The following is a 24,286-nucleotide window of genomic DNA, read 5'->3' as shown; positions in this document are numbered from 1 at the left end:
GTGTGTGTGTGTGTGTGTGTGTGTGTGTGTGTGTGTGTGTGTGTGTGTGTGTGGCTGGTGTTGACCAAACTCCAGAGAGATAATACCTTCCATGCCGCAGTCTGTCTGTCTGGCCATGCAGTCAGATTAAGAGCTGGTTATTTTTAACACCGTAGAAGGGGGTTGTTCAAGTATCAAAGGCCAAGCTCCGCTCTCCTTTTGAGAGAGAGAGAGAGAGAGAGAGTGAGCTGAGCCCCTCTCATGTCTTTCTCCCTGTCCAATTCCAAATGGCTCGGCTGGCTTTGATAGAAGGAGGATTTGACCAGCAGACGTGTGTGTGTGCGCACGCTAGCGTACACTGAAGAAATGAGCAGATTAATTGGGACAGCTTGATAACAGCTAGATATACAACTGCTGTCTGTAGAGACCAAGCAGACACTATTAGACTTCAGGGCAGAACAGAGAGCACTAGCAAAGGGCCAGGTGGTAACAGCAGCAAGAGAGAGAGATATACCATTCTGCCAAATGCATCCCTGATGAGCCTGACCATGTTTATTTTATTATTTAACTAGGCAAGTCAGTTAAGAACAAATTCTTATTTACAATGACGTACTACCCCGGCCAAACCCTAACAACTCTGGGCCAATTGTGCACCGCCCTATGGGACTCCCAATCATGGCCGTTTGTGATACAGCCTGGAATCGAACCAGGGTCTGTAGTGACAGCCTCTAGCACTGAGATGCAGTGCCTTAGACCGTAAATTTGACTAAATTATCTTTCACAAAATCTTCTAATAGGTACTTGCCCAAAATGTTAACATTTTTCACAGTGGCTTTTTCATCATGAGGGCAAATAACCTAAAATACTACTAAAAGATACAGTAAGTGCCCTGATACATTATGTGACAAATAGTCCAGTCAGGTAATATATCTGAATCCTATACCACGAATTGTTAAATCGTGTAGAATTTATCAAAAATCATTCAGTGCAGTTAGAATATTAATTTGCATCACAGACAACCCTATCAGTCCAGCTTCGGGTCTACCATAAGAAAGGGGCTGGAACCAGTAAGAGCGCACCCCTTTAAAACCGAATGCACACCCATTTCATTAACTACGCTGTCTGCATCACTTCGCCTGGCTTTTTGTCTTTTATTTTCATCCCACACGTTTGGAGGCGACAATACACCTTTTTGCTTGTAGTTCTCAATAAAACCCAAAGAAGAAGAAGAAGTTCGCCTGTCTGGCGGTGGCTGTATGGTTTGTGGTGTGTTTAGGTCTGACTGGGTGTTTACAATACCACACTCCGAATGCGATGGGAATGCTGAAGAAATGGCTTTAAAACAAATCATTCTCACGTTACTGACCCTGTTTGGGTTAGTAGCCATCGGTGATGGTAAGTGAAATGGTTACGTGTGGCCCCTTTGGCTTTTGTCTTCGTGTATGTTTTGTTTGTTTGATGAGAGGGAGAATGGCTTGGCTGGCATCGCCTGTCGATCATCATGGCGCTACCTGTCTAGGATTTGTAAACCGCAAACACATTATAGCTACTACTACTTGTTAAATAACTCAGCCGGTGAAACACGGCACGTGTATTTCTGTAATCCATGCTTCTGGTTTGCTTAGCTGGTTATATAAATAGAAAATGTGATTAACGTGTGAGTGAGTCGATGTAGCTCGCTAACGAAACATGTTTGCGTCTGTTTCGAGCTGCTGTAGCTGCTTGGCTAGTTTGCTAATCAGGTGTGCACAAAGGGACCAGGCTAACAATGTAGTCTGTGCATTTCAACATTGCTTCATGTTTATGTCTTGAAAAGAAGCCACACGTTTCTGTTGACGTTAACGCTACAGTTATCTGTGAGCGGCGGTGTTTACTAAACAACCGACTGGCGGCTCGTGATTAGAATAGATGGGGGGGGGGGGGGCTCTTCCGCATATAACAAGAAACGGAAAGACCCATAGTCACGCGTTTAGAGGTTTTTGTGATTGTATGTGTCTCTAATAGCTATCTCAACTGAAATAATGTATATCCATCAACCAAGAGAACTTGATACAGGAATCCAGACTATGTATTCCTCAGAGGGGGTGCTATTTTATATATATATATATATATATATATATATATATATATATATATATATATATTTTTATTTTTTTATTTTTATATATAATAAGTAAATAAGTTGTTAATCTCCGGAGTAAAAAATATGTTTTGTGACCACCACTACGCTAGCCAAGTGAAAACTGGCAGTGGTGCGACACCAGCCGTCCATTCAGCCGACCCAGACAGAAGTCAAAGTTGAAGTCTGGGTTCTTTGTGATGGAAATGTTGCGAATGGGGGTCTTTTCAGGCTCCTGCTATGCCCTCCCCCCAGCGCCCTTCTGCTCAGAGAAGCTGATGACCAGATCCAAGGCATTATAAATGACTTAATATTGGTTGGAATTTGGCATATGGTGTCTTTAGTCTATATAGCAACTAGCTAGACTTGTTTGTGTTGTTGGTTACACCGCCTGGTTGTTACACTTACTGAAAAAGACAGATTTGTCACTTTTTTAAACTGTTGAGAGAGGGTGAAGTTTATTTCAGATTCAAAATCATTTGAACATTATTGTTCCACTTGAGGCATAGTAGAGAAGGGCTGGGCGTGTGTAGTTATTTTCCTCTGTGATATTTTCTTCTCTATATGAAAAGATATTGCAAGTTAGAATTCTGTGGCCTCCCGCGTGGTGCAGCAACCTAAGGCACTGCATCACAGGGCTTGAGGCGTCACTACAGACCCAGGTTCTTTCCAAGGCTGTATCACAACCGGCCTGCAACCTGGAGTCCAATAGGGCAGTGCACAATTGGCCCAGCGTCGTCCGGGTTAGGGGAAGGTTTGGCCAGGGGGGGCTTTACTTGGCTCATCATGCTCTAGCTACTCCTTGTGGCGGGGTGGGAGCCTGCAGGCTGCCTATGATTGTCAGTTGAACAGTGTTTCCTCCGACACATTGGTGCGGCTGGCTTCCAGGTTAAGCAGGCGGGTGTTAAGAAGCGCTGTTTGGCGTGTCTTATTTTGGATGACACGTCACTCGACCTTCGCCTCTCCCAAGCCCGTTGGGAGTTGCAGCGATGAGACAAGATCGTAATTGGATATCACGAAAAAGGGGTAGAATAAAAAACGTTTGAATTTTGTAACGTGAGTGTGGGAGAGGTGGAGAAATGATTATTGATCAATTATGACAAACCTCCTGGCATTGACAACTTAGATGGAAAGTTACTGACGATGGCAGCTGACTCTATAGCCACTCCTATCTGTCATGTCTTTAATTTGAGCCTAGAGGAAAATCTTTGTCCTCAGGCCTGGAGGGAAGCCAAATTGTGTGAGCTGTAATGTTAGATATCAGTGCAGCCTTTGACATTATTGACCATAACCTGTTGTTGAGAACTTGTGTTATGGCTTTTCAACCTCAGCTCTGTATTCAAGATATGGCAATCTATCTAATAGAACTCAGAAGGTTTTCTTCAATGGAAGCTTCTCTAATGTCAAACATGTAAAGTGTGGTGTACTGCAAGGCAGCGCTCTAGAACCTCTACTCTTTTCTATTTTTACCAATGACCTGTCACTGGCATTAAACAAAGCATGTGTGTCCATGTATGCTGATGATTCAACCATATACGCATCAGCAACCACAGCTAATGAAGTCACTGAAACCCATAACAAAGAGTTGCAGTCTGTTTTGGAATGGGTGGTCAGTAATAAACTGGTCCTGAACATCTCTAAAACTAAGAGCATTGTATTTGGTACAAATAATTTATTCAGTTCTAGACCTCGTCTGAATCTGGTAACGAATGGTGTTGCTGTTGAAGAAGTTGAGGAGACTAAATTACTTAGATTGTAAACTGTCATGGTCAAAACATATCAATTCAATGGTTGTAAAGATGGGGAGAGGTGTGTCCGTAGTAAAGAGATGCTCTGCTTTTTTGACTCCACAAAGCAAATGCTGCAGGTTCTAGTTTTATCTTGATTATTGTCCAGTCGTGTGGTCTAGTGCTGCAAATAAATACCTAGTTAAGCTGCAGCTGGCCCAGAACAAAGCGACACGTCTTGCTCTTCATTGTAATCAGCGGGATAATATTAACACTAGGCGTGCCACTCTCTTGGCTAAGAGTTGAGGCGAGACTGACTGTTTCACTTCTTATTTTTATAAGGAACATTGTTGGAAATTCCAAATTGTTCGCATAGTCAACTTACACACACATGCCACCAGGGGTCTTTTCACAGTCCCCAGGTCCAGAACAAATTCAAGGAAATGTACAGTATTATACAGAGCCATGAGTGTGTGGAACCTTCCATCTTATATAGCGCAAGTGAACAGCAAACCTGGTTTCACAAAACAAATAAAGCAATACCTCACAGCACAATGCCTCTCCCCTGAGCGGCAAGTAGCCTAGTGTTTAGAGCGTTGGGCCAGTAACCGAAAGGTTGCTGGATTGAATCCCTGACCTGACAAGGTAATCTGTTCTTCCCCTGAGCAACACAGTTAACCCACTGTTTCCCGGGCACCGAAGACATGGATGTCAATTATGGCAGCCCCCCGCATCTCTCTGATTCAGTTGGGTTAAATCCCAAAGATGCATTTCAGTTGTTTGCATTCAATTGTAAAAGTGACTAGGTATCCTCCTTTCCTATGTGACCTAGTTGTTGTGTGTATGTGTAACTGACTTGCTGTCGCCATTGGCGTCGGCTAAGGGGGATCCTGATAAATAAAAATCTCCCCGTTGCAACTTGCCACTCACAAAAACATTTTAAAATGGAGAGACTGAGAAAGTTGCCAATGTCAATATCCTCCAGTCTGCTGCCACCTGTTAAGTTAGTTATGTTAATTGACTCATTCAACTTCCTAGAATCAGAGAGCAACATTGCATTCCTTCCTCGTCCGGGTGGTTTTTAGATAAGGACATGGTGCACTTTGATTGCTCACATTTAGTATTTTCAAATAGATGGTGTTGAAGTGAGATGGGTAGAGGTGAAAGTAGCCTAGACTACAGGGTTGAGACTCTATGCGAAACTATATCAAGGATGGGCTGGGATGTACCTGAGTTGACCATTCGACTGGGTTAGCCAAATGTCACACTCCAGTGTAATGTAGTCCTGTAGTACCAGTGAGAGCGGAGAAGGTTGATTTCTCAGGCCAAGCAGACAGACTGGGCGTAAAGGGTTTGTCCAGCTGGGCTGGGGCTGCTTTATGAAGAGGGGCCCACTCGGCTCTGTCTGGAGCCACAGTTTCACACCACATAATGGATTATGCCATGGCAAAGCTGAAACCAGATGGACCCAGAAGTAGCCTAGCTAGTGCGGTAAACACAAAGTTGTTGGTCTACTGTAGGCCCTGGGGGTCTGGTCTGTGACTGTATTCATTCACTCACAGGATCGTCATGGCTCACAGGACGCCAGTTTTGTCTCCTGTTGATGGCATCAATTGAACTTACCAGTCATTAGCTAGGTCATCATGAGGCCTACATGCCTTTGTGACGCAACTTATTTTTGTGTATCTATCGATTGATGTTTTTCTCTAAATAAGCTTTGGTGCACAATTAATGGTCAATACACTGCTTTTCAAACAGTCAGGAATAATCTAATGAGTTCAGGGCTTATAAAAGCATACCTAGGCTAAATATAAGCCTTCAACAACCATAAGACCCACCAATAATTACATTATTTTATCAAAATAGTTTAACCTGCTTTTTTTCAATCACCGATCTGGCGTTCTAGTCAAATGGCCATTTTGTTACGAATTTAACCAGAACCATTCACATCCACTGAGTAATGTCTGGTAGCAGGCAGTATAGAACATTAACACAGGTTTCATAAACAAGCACAAGCCCACCGCTAGCGAGTAGCCAGCTAATCTTGTATATTTAAAGTCTAGCCAACTTGGATCTATTTGTTTGTTAACAAGGTAGAACAGTTGACCTGTTATGAATACACCCTCCTGTCTGTCTCCAACTGTTTAAACAGCAGCCTGTTTACTTTGTTTAGATGTTGAGATCAAGTGGGCTACCTGGATAAGGTGATGCTTATTACTCAGAATGAGCACTAGTTGCCAAGTAGGGTCTGCTCTGTTCTAAATGTTGCCAATTGAGTCATGAAAAGGTATCGTTAGGGGAATCAACCGATTCTGTTGGACCAAACTTCAAATGTAAATAGCGGTGAATAAGGTGAATTTATTGCCTTAAAGGCCTAGCCAATATATAAAGATCTATTGGTTAACCAGAAGAGCATCTTGGTCTAGAGCTGGGGTCTGTTGTCAGACCATTCGGTCTAGAGCTGGTCTTGGTCTAGAGCTGGTCTTGGTCTAGAGCTGGTCTTGGTCTAGAGCTGGTCTTGGTCTAGAGCTGTTGTCAGACCATTAGGTCTGATTGTCGTCGTTCCCCCCCATTCTTAAAAAAAAAAAAAAAAAATGTTATAGGACCCGGGTCTGATTGTCTTTCCGGGTCCAACTTTTTGCACCTGAGAAGACCTCTACTAGAGACACTGCTGTGAGGCAGTGCACATCTCTCCTGCTTTCTCTACCTCTCTCCTGCTTTCTCTACCTCTCTCCTGCTTTCTCTACCTCTCCCCTCGCTTTCTCTACCTCTCTCCTGCTTTCTCTACCTCTCTCCTGCTTTCTCTACCTCTCTCCTGCTTTCTCTACCTCTCTCTGTCCCCCTTTTACGCTCTCTCTTTCTGTGGCTTTCTCTATCTCCTGTGTCACATTCACAAAGCCAATAGTGGACCTGGCTGTCCCATCAGACTTCTACTGCAGACTTTTATCTGTCGTCCCACTTATGCTTCCTTTCTCTGCCCACTCTGCCAGTAACCTATAGGCATATATCTAGTCTGGGTTCTGTTTCCTTGTCGGTAAAGGAAGCTCTGTGTGATTTAATAGCTCTAACTAGCCTGCTGCATTGCTGCTGTATTATGCAGCCAAGGCTACTGCTCTTGTAGCCACTGCCTGTCGTTGCCTCGTGTGTTCAGAATCAGATCTCATGTAATCAGAGATTACTTAATAAAAGAAAATACCCTTTTTCCTTGGCTGAACTGTAAACGGAATATGCTTCAGCGTGCTGCTGAACTATCCCTACAGCTGCTAGTGTGGTGCTGTTTCATGTCCTAATGATGTTGTGGAAATGAAAAGGAGCACATCAAGTCAGATTCCAACATGTGCATGCCTGTCTACCAGATTAGAGTCAGGGGAATGTACAGGGACAGAGCTGCCTGGGAGTCACAAGTGATGGGAAGTTGGCCTTTTTTTACTGGCTGATCTTTTCAACTCCTTCAGTGAAAAGAACAGATCTTTCTACTAATTTCGTTCATTTGATTCAGTAATGCCTAGAGCACGCAGGACCGGCGAACGATGAACTTAAAAACTCGAAAGAATCATGATTCCACAAGCTTATCATTCACCATAGGGGACTTATTGGTGCTGCCATTGAAGACTGTTATGCATACAAATATAGTTATTTATTAACCAGGTTCCATCCAACCTCATTATGTGGGTAAAGTACATGTGGGATATAAAAACAGAACATTTTCCAGTAAACTTTCCAAATGTTGACAAAACAACATGCGCTGGACAAGGTCAGAATTTTTTTGTGTAGGTAAAATTAATTATGCGAGAAATGTCAGTGGAAACGTGATTATGCGCAAATATTGATATAACATGTTGAAGTAAACTTTGAGTCATGTAATGACATGATGTGTGGTCCTCCCACTATGACTCATCAGGAAAGCATGCAGTTTATTAGGCTACAGATGAAATAAGTTGTGATGAACTTCACAGGGTGGTGAAAGTGCACAGTGATGAGCTTGATGCTCCTATCCAATAAAATATTCAGGGTCTTGTTCTGGTGACATGATTATCGCCACTTTAAGAAATAAAAAATCGAACTTTTGTCCATAATAATCTCATGTAGGCAATATGTGCGCTCTGTACTTACCTGCGCTCTGTTGGCTAGAGCTCACATGCCAATACCAGAGTAGTCACAACTATGTAACACATTTGTTTGAGAGAACCATCAGTAGAGTTGAAAATGCGATGGAAACCCATTTTGTGCACAACTTCATCACGTATAGCCTTTTAATTTGCAACAAGTCAAAACATATTGTTTTTATCCAGATTTTAAAAATATATTTGCATGTGAATCTGCCAGTTGGATGTAAATCTAGTTGTTGATACCTTTTTGAAACCAGGTCTAGTTGTGGCAGCAACCGGACTAGATGGAGAACGGCTCTTGTCGGAATGCTTGAGCCTTCCATGTTTGTTGATCAGAGGCAGGCTGTGTTTTGGTTCTACAAGGCTGTCCATCATTAAAACTCAATCAATTCGTTGCATTCATTCTTACACCACGTGATCAATTATCAGTTATTTCCTTCTCTATGTGCTGCCTGCAGCATGACCTATTTTCTTGCGTGCACATATACAGTTGGTTGTTGGAGCCCGTCTCCGGAGCCGCCAGCAGGTCGGGCTTTATTGCCAAAATCCAGAACTATCCCTTTAACGACCTGGCTAATAACTTGTTCTTCTCTCTGTGTGGTGAATGTTGTAGCCTGAGTCCGCTGGGGGTGAGTGTAGCTTTCCCCTTTAATTACCCGGCCCTCTAATGACCTCCTCCGTCAACCGAGAAAGCTCTGGATGGCTAATTACAGCTGCAGACGTTCTGGCCTCTCATTGACCCGTGGACATGATCGCTATGGTATTGTTGCTGTTGGATGAAAACCTCTTATCTCCAAAACAGAAACCTTTCAGTAAATTGGGGGGCTGGGGATTTTCCATGAATAAACATACAATTATACAACTTCAGAAGCTATTTAGGGAAAAAATGATTGGGGTCCAGGGGTTCTCAAAGTGGGGTCTAGTCCGTGGAGGTACTGCATTTCATTTGTTTTTACATGATTATTACTAACAACATATTCAATGACTTTTGGCCAAAGGATTTGTGGAATACGTTTTACAGTGTGTAATACAATGTCCTATTATTCATCTACCATATACAGTTGAAGTTGGAAGTTTACATACACTTAGGTTGGAATCATTAAAACTCGTTTCTCATCCACTCCACAAATTTCTTGTTAACAAACTATAGTTTTGGCAAGTCGGTTAGGACATCTACTTTGTGCATGACACAAGTAATTTTTACAAAAATTGTTTAGAGATATTATTTCACTTATAATTCACTGTATCACAATTCCAGTGGGTCAGAAGTTTACATACACTAAGTTGACTGTGCCTTTAAAAGGCTTGGAAAATTCCAGAAAATGATGTCATGGCTTTAGAAGCTTCTGATAGGCTAATTGACACTATTTCAGTCAATTGCAGGTATACATGTGGATGTATTTCAAGGCCTACCTTCAAACTCAGTGCCTCTTTGCTTGACATCATGGGAAAATCAAAAGAAATCAGCCAAGACCCTCAGGAATTCTTTTTTAGATCTCCAAGTCTGGTTCATCCTTGGGAGCAATTTCCAAATGCCTGAAGGTACCACGTTCATCTGTACAAACAATAGTATGCAAGTATAAACACCATGGGACCACTCAGCCGTCATACCGCTCAGGAAGGAGACGCGTTCTGTCTCCTAGAGATGAACGTACTTTGGTGTGAAAAGTGCAAATCAATCCCAGAACAACAGCAAAGGACTGTGTGAAGATGCTGGAGGGAACGGGTACAAAAGTATGTGTATCCACAGTAAAACGAGTCCTATATCGACATAACCTGAAAGGCCGCTCGGCAAGGAAGAAGCAACTGCTCCAAAACCGCCATAAAGCCAGACTACGGTTTGCAACTGCACATGGGGACAAAGATCGTACTTTTTGGAGAAATGTCTTCTGGTCTGATGAAACAAAAATAGAACTGTTTGGCCATAATGACCATCATTATGTTTGGAGGAAAAAAGGGGGATGCTTGCAAGCCGAAGAACACCATCCCAATCGTGAAGCACGGGGGTGGCAGCATCATGTTGTGGGGGTGCTTTGCTGCAGGAGGGACTGGTGTACTTCACAAAATAGATGGCATCATGAGAGGAACATTATGTGGATATATTGAAGCAACATCTCAAGACATCAGTCAGGAAGTTAAAGCTTGGTCGCAAATGGGTCTTTCAAATGGACAATGACCCCAAGCATACGTCCAAAGTTGTGGCAAAATGGCTTAAGGACAGCAAGGATGCCAACAAACCTGACTCGGTTACACCAGCTCTGTCAGGAGGAATGGGCCAAAATTCACCCAACTTATTATGGTAAGCTTGTGGAAGTTAAGCAATTTTAAGGCAGTGCTACCAAATACTAATTGAGTGTATGTAAATGTCTGACCCACAGGGAATGTGATGAAATAAATTAATCTCTCTACTATTATTCTGACATTTCACATTCTTAAAATAAAGTGGTGATCCTAACTGACCTAAAGACAGGGAATTTGTACTTGGATTTAATTTCAGGAATTGTGAAACTGAGCTTACGTACACCTTAACCAAATGCATTTAAACTTCTGACTTTAACTGTATATTCTTAACCCTGGGCAACATGGACATGGGAGGCTCACAGGGATATTGGTATCCACAGTACTCTACCAATTATACATATTTTTTGTTCAGATGAAATCAAGTGGCCTTCCTTACTTCTCAGGATGAGAACGAGTTGCCAACTCCTTAAACAACTATGCTTATCGCCCATTTCTAAAAACAGACTAGACAGCTAGTATAACAGTCTGACTAAACTGCTGCTAGTGGTACATGGTACCACAATGTGCGCGACAGACTGAGCAATCATTTTCCAGAATCAATGTTCATCGACACTCCTCTTTTAGTAGTGCCTGCTCTGCACACAATATGAGGAGTTGAGACAAACCGGGTATCGCTATAAAGGTTAACCTCTATTACAGTAAAACAAATGTTGCGATGTATTTCGGTGTCCATATGACCGATTCTGTTGGACCAAACCTCAAATGCAAATAGCAAGTTGAAACGGCTTGTCAGAGAGGAAGAAGTGATCTCATCTTTGATGTGAGTGGCAGGGAGAGGGGCTTGGTGTGGCGTAAAGGGGCAGGTGCCGTGTCACCGCAGAAGGAGACCAAGAAGACGGCGCGAGAACAGGCGGTTGTTAGAAAGACGGCGCGAGAACAGGCGGGTGTTAGAAAGACGGCGCGAGAACAGGCGGGTGTTAGAAAGACGGCGCGAGAACAGGCGGGTGTTAGAAAGACGGCGCGAGAACAGGCGGGTGTTAGAAAGACGGCGCGAGAACAGGCGGGTGTTAGAAAGACGGCGCGAGAACAGGCGGGTGTTAGAAAGACGGCGCGAGAACAGGCGGGTGTTAGAAAGACGGCGCGAGAACAGGCGGGTGTTAGACGCTCATAAAAATGAAAAAATATACTTGCTTCTTGCAATACAGGCATATGGAATATTGCACTAAAACATTCAAATTAAGACCGATATTCCAAATCTGACAGACTCAATAAGCTAGATAAGTAGGCTATTTGGTTGCTGCTGCCCAGGAAGTAATCTGATTCCGATATGAATGAAAAATACTTTCTTTATATTTGTTACGCTATATCAGCTGGACAGGTATTCACAGAGGGGGACAACACACTGATCCCCAGTCAATGCTAGGGGAGGAACAGACTGGGATGCCAGTGAAGAGTGGCAGCTTAAGAACTGATCCAAGGACAATGGCAGTAGCCTGGTTAAACCAGACTAAATGCTGTGCTCAATGGTGAATACATGGTTCATACCGTTTTTTTTAACCTGGCTACAATAGCTGCCCAATCACTGTGGCTTTAAAATATATTCAAACCCTGAGGGTGGACTGGGTGGATTCAGGCCTGGTGTCTACTAAAGACAGACCCCTAAAGGGCTTAGCTCTGTCAGACCTCAACATCCTCTGCATGGAGAAAAAATGGGGATTTACTCTGAAGCTTTCTGCTAATCCTGTCCCTGTTCTGGAGGCTTTTCAAACAGCCCTTGAGCTCTCTCCTGTTAGCACTAGTCTCTGTCTCTCCAACTCACTGGTGAGCCATGTCAGTACACGCTTTAGGACTACCTCTAGCTTTACTACTGTTTGGACTTTCAACAGCAACAGAATTGATATAAAACCTGCATAAAAAGATTAACCACCACACATCTTTCCTTGGTATCAATGAATCTTTCTGAGTTTGTTACACTATTCCCTCTCCCCTCGGTCTTACTCATCCCACTTCCCAGGTTTACTCATTCCCACACACACACACATACACATTGCACCATCATGATGAGTGACGGTGACATGCAAGTGGCCAAACCACCCCACCCAAGTCCTGGGAGCGATTCCCACAGTTCAACAGCTGTGTGGGTGTGTTTTTAAATGTGCATGCGTGTTGTTGGAACAGTGTTTTTTTTGGGGGGGGGAAAAGTGGAATGAGTCTATGATGTCTTGCTACATCTCATCAGCAGTATGTCGGTGTGACCGGGAAAATGCCAGTAAGTAACTCCTAGTGGAGCGTGTTCATGTTCAATAAAGTTCACACACACATTTCCTGCAGATTACAACAGCGGTGAAGCAGCAGGCTCTGACAACGGGAGAAAAACAAGCCAGTGCCACATCCTTCTAATCTGAAGCTGTATAGAGAACACCATGGCTTAGCTAAATATGACAGGGAGAAAGACCCAGTCAGAGATGCTACTGCAGACCTTCTAAAGCCTGGTGATTGCGCCCAGACAACACACACACACACACACACACACACACAGTTTACAGACGTTTTCAAAGCCTCAGAGGTGTCCATAAGAGGGGATCAGCCTTCAACAGTCTGCTATGCTACAGACTTCCTCTAGCCTTATGATGACTGGAGAACAGAAGTCTTCTTGAATATGTCAGAGTATGTCAATGTGGCCATTCCTTAGAGGTCAGAGCAATCGTCAACATATTTTCAGAAATGAGAGAAACCCATAATTGAATGTATTCAAACACAACTCTATCCTGTCTGTAGGGCTGGGCAATAGAGGCGATGGCGCTTTCTGGGTACATAGACAGAAAACCAGTACCCCAGCAACTGAGGAAGGAAAACCAACATGGCTGAACACAGCACAGCAGCCGTTCCTAGAAGTACTTAGTGACTGGTCACTCTGTGGCCTACCAGAGCCTTGGGTTGTGGCCAGTTAGTCCTTATGGTTATTATGGCTTTAAAACTAGCCAAGCTGGATCTGATTTGGACCTTGAGCTGCACAACAGCTGTACAAGTGTGAAAAGATCACAATTTCTCCAAGCTCAATTTTATAAAAACCTAGATGGTAACATACTACACTTGAACATAGATTTGAAGAAAGAAAGAAAGAAAGACTGATGTACCAATGTTCTCAAACTGAGGGGGGGGGACTACCACGACCCATCAGTGCCCAAAATAAACAGAGCCATCAGAGAACAACATTTTTGCACATAATTGAATTTCCTTGATGTTTTGAAACAGAACTGAGTAGGCCTAATATCTAAATATGAATGGCCTGTGGGAAGGACAGTCAGGCACAATGTGGTGTTTGAGTTGGTTGGGTGAACTCCACATAATTGGTGTCCTTACACTGGTCCTTTGTGCTGAGATTAGAGGGAAACGAGGAGCGACTGGACTGGCCCTGTGCCCAACAAAGACCAGGGAAGCATGGATGGGGGAGGGGCAGCCGGAGAGGCGGGTGGGTCACACTCACCAGACCCTGTGCTCTGGGGATAGAGAATACAGATCAAATAACATGATGACGGCATTTGATGAAACGTGTTGCTTTTGAACAATAAAACTATTTTTGACGCAAACTTCTAATGTCCTATAAAGAGTGTCTGAAAATGTCCTCTTCTGTGGATAGACAGACGGGACAGGCAGAGAACTGATATGATGGGAGGAGACAATAAGGGTGGGGGTGGGGGGCGAGGGCTTATGCACCCCCCCAGCTGTGAGGTCTACAGCTAGCTAGAGCAAGCAGCTGTGACATTCAGTCATTAAAACCCAGTCTAGACTTTGACTTAAAAAAAATAAGAATTGAACGCAGGATAGATGGAGCTGTTTGGGCTGCAAGAAAGTGTGAAGTTCCTATCATTCCTGCTGTGTTCCTGCCAGACAGACATGTACTGTCCCAAATGGCACCCTAGTCTCTATGTAGTGCACTCCTTTTGATCAGAGCCCCAGTAGCACACTAAATACGTGCTACTGGGTGCCATTTGTTCTCGCGCCGTCTTCTTGGTCTCCTTCTGCGGTGACACGGCACCTGCCCCTTTACGCCACACCAAGCCCCTCCCCCTGCCACTCACATCAAAGATGAGATCACTTCTTCCTCTCTGACAAGCCGTTTCAACTTGCTATTTGCATTTGAGGTTTGGTCCAACAGAATCGGTCATATGGACACCGAAATACATCGCAACATTTGTTTTACTGTAATAGAGGTTAACCTTTATAGCGATACCCGGTTTGTCTCAACTCCTCATATTGTGTGCAGAGCAGGCACTACTAAAAGAGGAGTATCGATGAACATTGATTCTGGAAAATGATTGCTCAGTCTGTCGCGCACATTGTGGTACCATGTACCACTAGCAGCAGTTTAGTCAGACTGTTATACTAGCTGTCTAGTCTGTTTTTAGAAATGGGCGGTAAGCATAAAGCGTAGTTGTATAAGGAATTGGCAACTCGTTCTCATTCTGAGAAGTAAGGTAGGCCACTTGATTTCAACATCTGAACAAAGTGCACAGGCTAGGAATGCATGATGTTAAAACCGTTGGAGATGGACAGAAGGGTGTGTTCATAACAATTCAACAGTTTTACCTAGCAAATAGATTCAAGTTGGCTAAACTTGAAATATAAAGATTAGCAAGCTACTCAATAGCATGTGGTGAGTAAGGTAAAGTGTTGGTTTCATGAGCTGAAATAAAACATACAAGAAATGTTCCATACGGACAAACACTTATTATTTTGAGGGAGTGCGTAATTGGCATGCTAACTGCAGGAATATCCACCAGAGCCGTTGCCAGATAATTGAATGTTCATTTCTCTACTATAAGCCCCCTCCAACATCGTTTTAGAATTTGGCAGTACATCCAACTGGCCTCATAACCGCAGACCACGTGTAACCACGCCAGCCCAGGACCTCCACATCCGGCTTCCCCTGCGGGATGGTCTGAGACCAGACAGCAGATGAAACTGTGGGTTTGCACAACCCAATCATTTCTGCACAAACTGTCAGAAACCGTCTTAAAGAAGCTCATCTGCATGCTCGTCCTGACCAGAGTCTTGACCTGACTGCAGTTTGGCGTCGAAACTGACTTCTGTCGGCAAATGGTCACCTTCGATGGCCACTAGCATGCTGGAAAAGTGTGTTCTTCATGGATGAATTGTGATTTCAACTGTACCAGGCAGACGGCGTTGTGTGGGCGAGGGGTTTGATGTCAACGTGTGAACAGAGTGCCCTATGGTGGTGGAGTTATGCTAAGGGCAGGCATAAACTACGGACTACGAACACAATTGCATTTTATCGATGGCAATTTGAATGCACAGAGATACCGTGACGAGATCCTACGGCCCATTGTTGTGCCGTTCATCCACCACCATCACCTCATGTTTCAACATGATAATGCACGGCCCCATGTTGTAAGGATCGGTACACAATTCCTGGAAGCTGAAAATGTGTGTTATTCGATGGCCTGCATACTCACCAGACATATCACCCAATGAGCATGTTTTGGGTGCTCTGGATCGCCGTGTACGACACCGTGTTCCAGTTCCTACCAATGTCCAGCAATTTCGCACAGCCATTGAAGAGTGGGACAACAGGCCACAATCAACAGCCTGATCAGCTCTATATGAAGGAGATGTCGTGCTGCATGAGGCAAAAGGTTTTGGAATGAGATGTTGGACGAGCAGGCGTCCACATACTTATGGTCATGTATTGGATCTCACCAATAAGTAAAAAAAAAAAATATATATATATCTCGCCAATCCCTACCCGCCAGTGTTGTGATTGTATGTGATATTCACCTTTTTTTATTTCTCCTACCGGGCTGGCATCTATTTTTTGCTGTCTGATCTAGTGGAAATTGGGTCATGCGGCCAATGTAGAAATCGCGCTGTCATTTCCTGGTTGCTAAAATTCTACATTGTAAGCTCCCAGGACAGTGTCCTCTCCCTTCCTCTCCTCCATGTGTTTTGGGTTCATCTGCAGTGGTGGATCTGGTTTCAGCCTGGGCTGTCTGCACGAACCCCACTCCACTGGGTGTGTTGAGTCTATTCTGATTGGGACTATCCTGGGTAGTCCATTTAGATGGAATGTATGTTGTCTTTCTTAATTGTTGGTTTAGGATGCCCTCTGCTGGAAAAAATGTGGTCACTGCAGTAAGTCAATTGTTTTCCGCTTACGGACTGGACTGTAGGTTTATTGCTCAAGGCCATCAACGACAGTTCATCTCATTCTGTTCTGGAAATTTCTGAAGCTCTCTCCAATTAACTTCCATTTCTGTTATCTTGGTCTCTGATTCAAGCTCCCATGATCCTCCTCAGACCACAACGGAAATAAGTCTGACTTTGCAATACCGATCACAATTGTTTTTACTGACCAAATAAAAATCTTAATCAATTGGCAGTCTTTCTTTCTAACCTCCTTCCTCTCTCTTTTTCCCCAGCCCTGCGGTGTAACTGCACCAACTGTGCAAAGTCTGGTTATGAGTGTGAGACGGACGGGGCCTGTATGGCCTCCACCTCCTTCATCCAGGGGCATGAGCAGCATGTAAGGATCTGTATTACCAGAGACAGCCTTGTGCCCCCTGGCCAACCTTTCTACTGTCTGAGTGCCGAGGGACTGCTCAACACACACTGCTGCTACACTGACTACTGCAACAGCGTCGACCTCAAGGTCCCCTCCCGTGAGTAAAGCTGACGTTACACCAGCCGTGTATGTGCATTCCACCAGAATAACTTCCTGTCATCGTCTCCTTTATCTGCAGTCATTTGGGAGAACAGGACTGGTGAAGGCCACCCCCTTGTAGACATTCACCATGTTGCTTTTACCCCTCCAATGCTTTCATATCAGTGCAGATAAGGGAGAGGAGATGAAGGAGGAAGCCACTTTGGACTATTGAGATGCACCCTTTGTGTTTAGGTTAAACCGGAAAGATGGTAATACCACTACCCTGTTCTCAATGTCTCCCTCTCTCCAGTCCCTGTGAGCTCTGGTGGCCCCTGGGGGCCGGTGGAGCTTGTGGCTGTGATCGCAGGGCCAGTCTTCCTTCTGTGCATGCTGCTGCTGGTGGGACTGTTCCTGTTCCAACACCACCAGAGGGCCTACAGGTGGGTTGGCACTGTGTGATGGGAGGGCCCTACAGGTGGGTTGGCACTGTGTGATGGGAGGGCCCTACAGGTGGGTTGGCACTGTGTGATGGGAGGGCCCTACAGGTGGGTTGGCACTGTGTGATGGGAGGGCCCTACAGGTGGGTTGGCACTGTGTGATGGGAGGGCCCTACAGGTGGGTTGGCACTGTGTGATGGGAGGGCCCTACAGGTGGGTTGGCACTGTGTGATGGGAGGGCCCTACAGGTGGGTTGGCACTGTGTGATGGGAGGGCCCTACAGGTGGGTTGGCACTGTGTGATGGGAGGGCCCTACAGGTGGGTTGGCACTGTGTGATGGGAGGGCCCTACAGGTGGGCCAGTAGCTGGAAGGTTGCTAATTCAAGCTCTGAGTGGGAACTGACCTGGCAACTGGAGGGCTGCTGGTATCAGATCTGGGTGGGTTGAGATGACCAGAAGGTGCATTTCAGGTTCTGACCATAGAGACAATAAATCTCTCTTCTGGTACAGCCACAGGCAGAGGCTGGAGGTGGAGGACCCCTCCTGTGAACACCTCTACCTGGCCAAGGACAAGACCCTGCAGGACCTCATCTACGACATGTCCACCTCCGGGTCTGGTTCTGGTGAGTAGACTGAGCCTACACTGCATGAATAAAAGGTTCTAGATATGGAACTGCAAAGCATGCTTATTATTTTAGCAGTATCCTCTACCCTCTCCTGCAAGCAGAGGGTATATTACACTAGGTGTTACTGTTCAATGTTAAGAATATCCTTTAGCCATCTCCGTAAGGAATATAGTAGATGCATACAGGTTTGTATTTAGGTAAAAGCCAAATAGCCAGTAGTACCACTGATGCCATCTGCTCTTCTCTCTGCTTCCCCCTGCAGGCCTGCCCCTGTTTGTGCAGCGTACCGTGGCCAGGACCATTGTTTTGCAGGAGATCATAGGGAAAGGCCGCTTTGGAGAGGTGTGGCGGGGGAAGTGGCGTGGAGGAGACGTGGCGGTGAAGATCTTCTCTTCCCGGGAGGAGCGGTCGTGGTTCAGAGAGGCTGAGATCTACCAGACCGTCATGCTGCGACACGAGAACATTCTGGGATTCATTGCCGCCGACAATAAAGGTGAGCGTTCTCTCACCACACACACAATAGGGCAGGGTTTCCGTTGTAGCGCTGGGCATTTGAACGGCAGCATTTATTTACCAGACATTTTAGAAATGTACTGGAACCATATGCATTGCATGCGTCACCTGATTTTATTTATTATTTTACCTTTATATAACTAGGCAAGTCAGTTAAGAACATATTCTTATTTTCAATGACTTTCAATGATTCTTACCAAATTCTGATGCTGACTTTGAAGATGTAAGGATAATTGTTTACATTTACTTTTCCTCAGCCAGCAAGATGAGTAATGAACAGCAAAATGTATAGCCTATGTCAATCTATTATCCCCCATAGTAGAACAGTGTACCTATTCTATTGGTCAGCTTGTTGTTCTGTGCATGAAATAAATAGCCTATTCCAAATACTCTGAAACTGTTATGGGATGATAGATCCCAAATTCATACAACCAGTAGGCCAAGAAACAATGAGGCTGATACAACTAATCAGAACGTTTGGCTTAAGATGTTGATAAACTATTATTTCTTCACATTATAAGCGCAGCAATGTGCACAAAGCAGTAGGCTATGCGCGAATGTTCGTTCCATAATGCAATTAGCGGGAAACACTGTCAAAAGGGCACCGCACATGCGAGCGGTTTCATGTGACGGAGATTAAAATAACCGTTATAAATTTAGAAAGATGGGAGATCTAAAGATGCAACAACTAGCATGGGTTACTAATATGACTAGGTTTGTGCCTTTTGGCGATTTGAAAACCAAGAGAACGTGAAAGAAATAGGCTACTGGTTTCAATGGTATATGGAAATCATTCTAAAATAATTGCCTCTACAGTTCTATGGTTGGATTTAAATTTGAAGCAAGGTAAGACTTGCCTCATCTGAAGTAGGACGTTCAGGTTTCAAACAAATAAGTATATGTTTTCAGAAAAATAAAAACCAGATACCTTTACATAAATATTCAGACCGTTTGCTATGAGACTTGATATTGGGCTCCGGTGCCTCCTGTTTCCATTGATCATCCTTGATGTTTCTACAGCTTGATTGGAGTCCACCTGTGGTAAATTGAATTGATTGGACATGATTTGGAAAGGCACACACCTGTCCTATATAAGGTCCCACAGTTCACAGGGCATGTCAGAGCAAAAACCAAAGAATTGTCTGTAGAGCTCTGAGACAGGATTGTGTCGAGGCACAGATCTGTGGAAGGGTACCAAAACATTTCTGCAGCATTGAAAGTCCCCAAGAACACAGTGGCCTCTATCATTCTTAAATGGAAGAAGTTTGAAAGCACCAAGACTCTTCCTAGAGCTGGCCAAACTGAGCAATCAGGGCAAAAGGGCCTTGGTCAGTGAGGTGACCAAGAATCCAATGGTCACTCTGACAGAGTTCCTCTATGGAGATGGGAGAACCTTCCAGAAGGACAACCATCTCTGCAACAACACTCCATCAATCAGGCCTTTATGGTAGAGTCGCCAGACAGGAGCCACTCCTCAGTAAATGTGCATCTTAAAACAATACAAAAATTGCATACCGGAATTTCCGGACTATTAAGCGCACCTGAATATAAGCCGCACCCACTGAATTTAAAAATATATATTATTTTGAACATAAATAAGCCGCACATGTCTATAAGCCGCAGGTGCCTACCGGTACATTGAAACAAATAAACTTTACACAGGCTTTAACGAAACACGGCTTGTAACAAAAATAAATAGGCTTTAACGAAACACGGCTTGTAACAAAAATAAATAGGATTAAAGAAACACGGCTTGTAACAAAAAATAAAAAATTAGCAGTAAGCTTTAGTTGTCTTTTTGCACTGAGTCAATTCCTCACGCTGCTGTTTCCAACGTCTTATCATCGACTCATTAAGACCAAGCTCCCGTGCAGCAGCTCTATTTCCTTTTCCAACAGCCAGATCAATCGCCTTCAACTTGAAAGCTGCATCATATGCATTTCTCCGTGTCTTTGCCATGATGAGGGTGACAAAATGACTACCGTAATCAGAATGATGGGAAGTTTGAGAGCGCTCGATTTAATCTAAACAGTAAACCAAAAAGTTGTTTGACCTTAACCCGTTCGGCAATTTCATTGGTCTAATGAAAGCTTCATGCCGCCAAAAAACTGAGCATGTCACATGAATGTGTTTTTTTGGAGAGAAAAAAATTGAAAGCGGGAAAAATCCATATATTAGCCGCGTCATTGTTTAAGCCACAAGGTTCAAAGCCTGGTAAAAAAGTTGTGGCTTATAGTCCGGAATTTACGTTATGTATGTGTGTGTGTATTGTGGAACAAAATCGAGGCATGTGAATACTTTCTGACGGCACTGTATCTCTGGTGTTATGTAGGTGCATTTCATAATAGGGCACCTACTGGCTGTATTTGAATTTTTTTTATTGACCGTAAAATTCTCCTCTCTCCCTCCCTTCTGTCTCTGTGTCTTCTCTCCAGATAACGGCACATGGACTCAGCTGTGGCTGGTGTCAGACTACCACGAGCACGGCTCTCTGTTTGACTACCTGAACCACTACTCTGTTACCATCGAAGGCATGATCAAGCTGGCCCTGTCTGCTGCCAGCGGCCTGGCTCACCTGCACATGGAGATACTTGGAACGCAGGGTTAGCACAGCGGGGAGATGAATTATACGCACCATACACGTTCACTCAGCCCATACCTGTTTACATTCATAGACTAGGCCGCGTTCAGCAGTTTTGGAACATTCAGATAGAAATATGTTATGTTCAACAAACCGTCCTCTGACATGTAGAACAAGGAATCATGTTGGCTCTATTCATGCCATTTCTATCTGCAATGTTTGGCAACTGAACGTGGCCCAGGTAACCAGATCAATTGGTGGTTTAGCCAGCTCCTCTCTTGTTAAAATATTCCAGATATTTTTAACTGATTTAGTAAGGAAGTTAGCCTTGTCCGAGCCAGAACTGCTATATGTAAATATAAGGTATTCCAGATATTTGTTTTGCTGATTTTAATTACGTTTTTCATCACTTTACATGTTACACCCCTCACCATGGCCATAGCTTGCACCGATTGCCCTTGAATTTTGTAAGGATTCTCATTAGCTGAGGCCTTGACGACAGCTCATCTTCCTGGCGTCCAACACACAACTAAAAATACATTACATACAAAATACTTCACTGTTTACATAGTAGTAGACATTACAAACCTTTAACAAATAGACAGTACAGACATGAATTGACCTGGTTTAAATATTGTTTGCTCCCTCCATTCCAGTCTTCCAACTCGGTGTGTGTTCCTCTCTAGGCAAACCTGGCATCGCCCACCGTGATCTGAAGTCTAAGAACATTCTGGTGAAGAAGAATGGCATGTGTGCCATTGCTGACCTGGGGCTGGCAGTACGCCACGAGTCCATCTCTGATACTATAGACATCGCCCCTAACCAGCGCGTTGGCACCAAGCGGTACTGAGACCACTGGTTGCCCCATCTCACACACACACTTCTTTTCAATCTTTGAATTTGTTTTAAAACTAACTTTAATTCAATCCTGTCTGTTCCAGGTATATGGCTCCAGAGGTCCTGGAAGAGACCATCAACATGAAACACTTTGACTCATTTAAGTGTGCTGACATCTACGCCCTGGGGTTGGTTTACTGGGAGATCGCACGCCGCTGCAACACTGGAGGTAAGACACTGACTGGGTTTCAAGTCTTTCTTGGAGTCGTGTTGCACAGATGATCAAATCTCACAACGCCTGGAGAAGGTTTGTACGCGCTTGAGTGATTAAATGACAGACTGCATAGAATCACTGATCTTCAAATCATCTTGTGCCCCAAATAACTAGTCATTATGAGTTCAACATTAGGGATTCTGCACCACACCTTGCTCAAACCGATCCCTTCAAACACGCTGTAACTTCTCTCAGGAACCAGATTAATATGAACAAATGTTCTGATATGTGTTCATGAGGGACCTGGCTGCTCCTCTGCCCCCCTATAGGTATCCATGAAGAGTACCAGCTCCCCTACTTTGACCTGGTGCCCTCTGACCCTTCCATAGATGAGATGAGGAAGGTGGTGTGTGACCAGAGGCTGAGGCCTAACGTACCCAACTGGTGGCAGAGCTACGAGGTAATGAGAGGGCACAAATACAAAACACCTCTGGACAGAAACATCGCATTTTGTTGACTTGCTGGACAGAAACATTGTTTGTTGACTTGCTGGACAGAAACATTGTTTGTTGACTTAAGTTATTGCATTTGACTGAGCGTTTAAATGTAGATATGGTGGAATCGTTTGACATTTCCTTTGTGTGTGTGTAGTTGGTTGATTGCGTGTTGACCGACTCGAACCCTCTCTCTTCTCCTCCAGTCTCTGCGTGTGATGGGTAAGATCATGAGGGAATGCTGGTACTCTAACGGAGCGGCCCGCCTCACGGCTCTACGCATCAAGAAGACCCTGGCTCAGCTCAGTGTCGAAGAGGACATCAAGATGTAAGCTCAGTGAGGGATGGACGGCAGAGCCATGTAGCTCGCTGGAGACTCACAACTACAGAAGACATGAATTGTGTCCCAAAGGGCACCCTATTCCCAGTGTAGTGCTCTACTTTTGACCAGGGCCTATAGAGCTCTGGGCAATAGTAGTGTACTATATATGCACTAGAGTGCCATTTGGGACCAGGCACAGAGGACTGACACTACACAGGGAAAGAAAGGACTGAGACCAAATCCTGCCAGTTAAGAAGCCACTCTCCAAGTTGTGACAAGGCCTACCTCAACTTTTTATCCAAAACTACTGAGAAATTCCCTTCTGCCCCTTCTCTCTTCCTCCCTTTGTTCTCCTTCACCATGTTATCCCACCCTCCTCTCCTTCCCTTTTCACCTCACTACAACACTACCGCTGTTAATACTACCATTATTATCAGTACAAACTGCCCTGTTCAGTGTGTTCTGAGGCAGGAATTATTACTATTGTACAGTGACAGGAATTTTGTTTTTTTAAATTTAAAAAAATACATCTTAAGAAAAACAAGATTTCCCTTCAACGGACTAGCCTACATCCTGAAAACTCATTGATGTGACTTCATGCCCACATTTTTAAGTTAGAATATTGTGTTATAACTTTTGTTTTCATGGCAATGTATTGCTTTTGCATGTGGGAGAGTAGCACAAGCACTGTTTTTGTCCCCAGCCCACCATATAAGGCAGGAAAGTCACTTCTATAGGCATGTCCCAATATACATTAGCAGAGTAGACTGCAGCCATTCCTATACTGCTTTCAGAAGCCTGGAATAGCCTGTAGTTTATTGGACAACATTTCTCATTGGTCATTTAACATTGCGTTTTTATTTAAACCAATGTAGTTCTGCTACTTGAATACTCCACAAAAAACATGTTGCACTCAGTCTGACTCACTCCTCCTTGTACGTGACTCCTACATGGATCTAATTTTACATTAGCTCCAGTTTTCTTTATTTAAATGTTTTAAATCTGGCAGGGATGTTTTTTAAGGGTTTTATTTATTTGTTAATAGTTGTATTATTTCATATTTTGATGAATACACTGTGATATGAGATGAGGAAGCCAGTGTCTCAGCCATCACAAAGATGTTATAAATCATCTTTGATTAAGTTAGCTGGGGTAGCTCCAACCTCTAACTACCGGCTTTCACATGTTCATTTTAACAAAATGGCCTCATTTCACCTGTGGGTAGTGCTAGTGGCCAATACACTGGGCAAACAAGAGGCAATGAAAATACTGTTTTATTATAGACACTACTGATGGATCTGTTTTGATTTGTATATAAACATCTGTTTTCTCATTGGTGTGGTCATTTTTCAGTGGTACTTTCAGTTTCTCTGAGATGCAGAACTCAAAGGAAAGCTTGTCGCGGAGCAAGACACTGTCCTTT

General features: G+C 44.0%; 1 protein-coding gene across 3 annotated transcripts; it reads left to right on the top strand.

Annotated features, from left to right (window-relative positions):
- Positions 1–1,031: 1,031 nt before the first annotated feature.
- acv1b (Activin receptor type-1B) lies at positions 1,032–24,196 on the top strand. Of its 3 annotated transcripts, none has more exons than XM_014147036.3 (10): positions 1,032–1,374; positions 16,616–16,855; positions 17,150–17,279; positions 17,787–17,899; positions 18,165–18,395; positions 20,851–21,018; positions 21,653–21,839; positions 21,938–22,062; positions 22,377–22,507; positions 22,748–24,196. In XM_014147036.3, exons 1-10 carry the CDS (start codon positions 1,236–1,238, stop codon positions 22,871–22,873), a joined length of 1,590 nt encoding a protein of 529 aa, XP_014002511.2. In that variant the 5' UTR covers positions 1,032–1,235; the 3' UTR covers positions 22,874–24,196.
- The last annotated feature ends 90 nt before the right edge of the window (positions 24,197–24,286 follow it).

Source organism: Salmo salar, chromosome 15 (genome assembly GCF_965601325.2).
Source record: "Salmo salar chromosome 15, fSalSal1, whole genome shotgun sequence".
NCBI lineage: Eukaryota > Metazoa > Chordata > Actinopteri > Salmoniformes > Salmonidae > Salmo > Salmo salar.
This window is presented reverse-complemented; position numbering and strand designations above follow the sequence as displayed.

Excerpts from the sequence above, each read along its gene's own strand:
- acv1b (XM_014147036.3), top strand. The coding sequence starts at position 1,236 with ATGGTTTGTGGTGTGTTTAGGTCTGACTGGGTGTTTACAATACCACAC. Across the intron at positions 1,375-16,615 it reads GTTAGTAGCCATCGGTGATG|CCCTGCGGTGTAACTGCACC; the intron begins GTAAGTGAAATG and ends CTTTTTCCCCAG. Across the intron at positions 21,840-21,937 it reads CAGCGCGTTGGCACCAAGCG|GTATATGGCTCCAGAGGTCC; the intron begins GTACTGAGACCA and ends TGTCTGTTCCAG.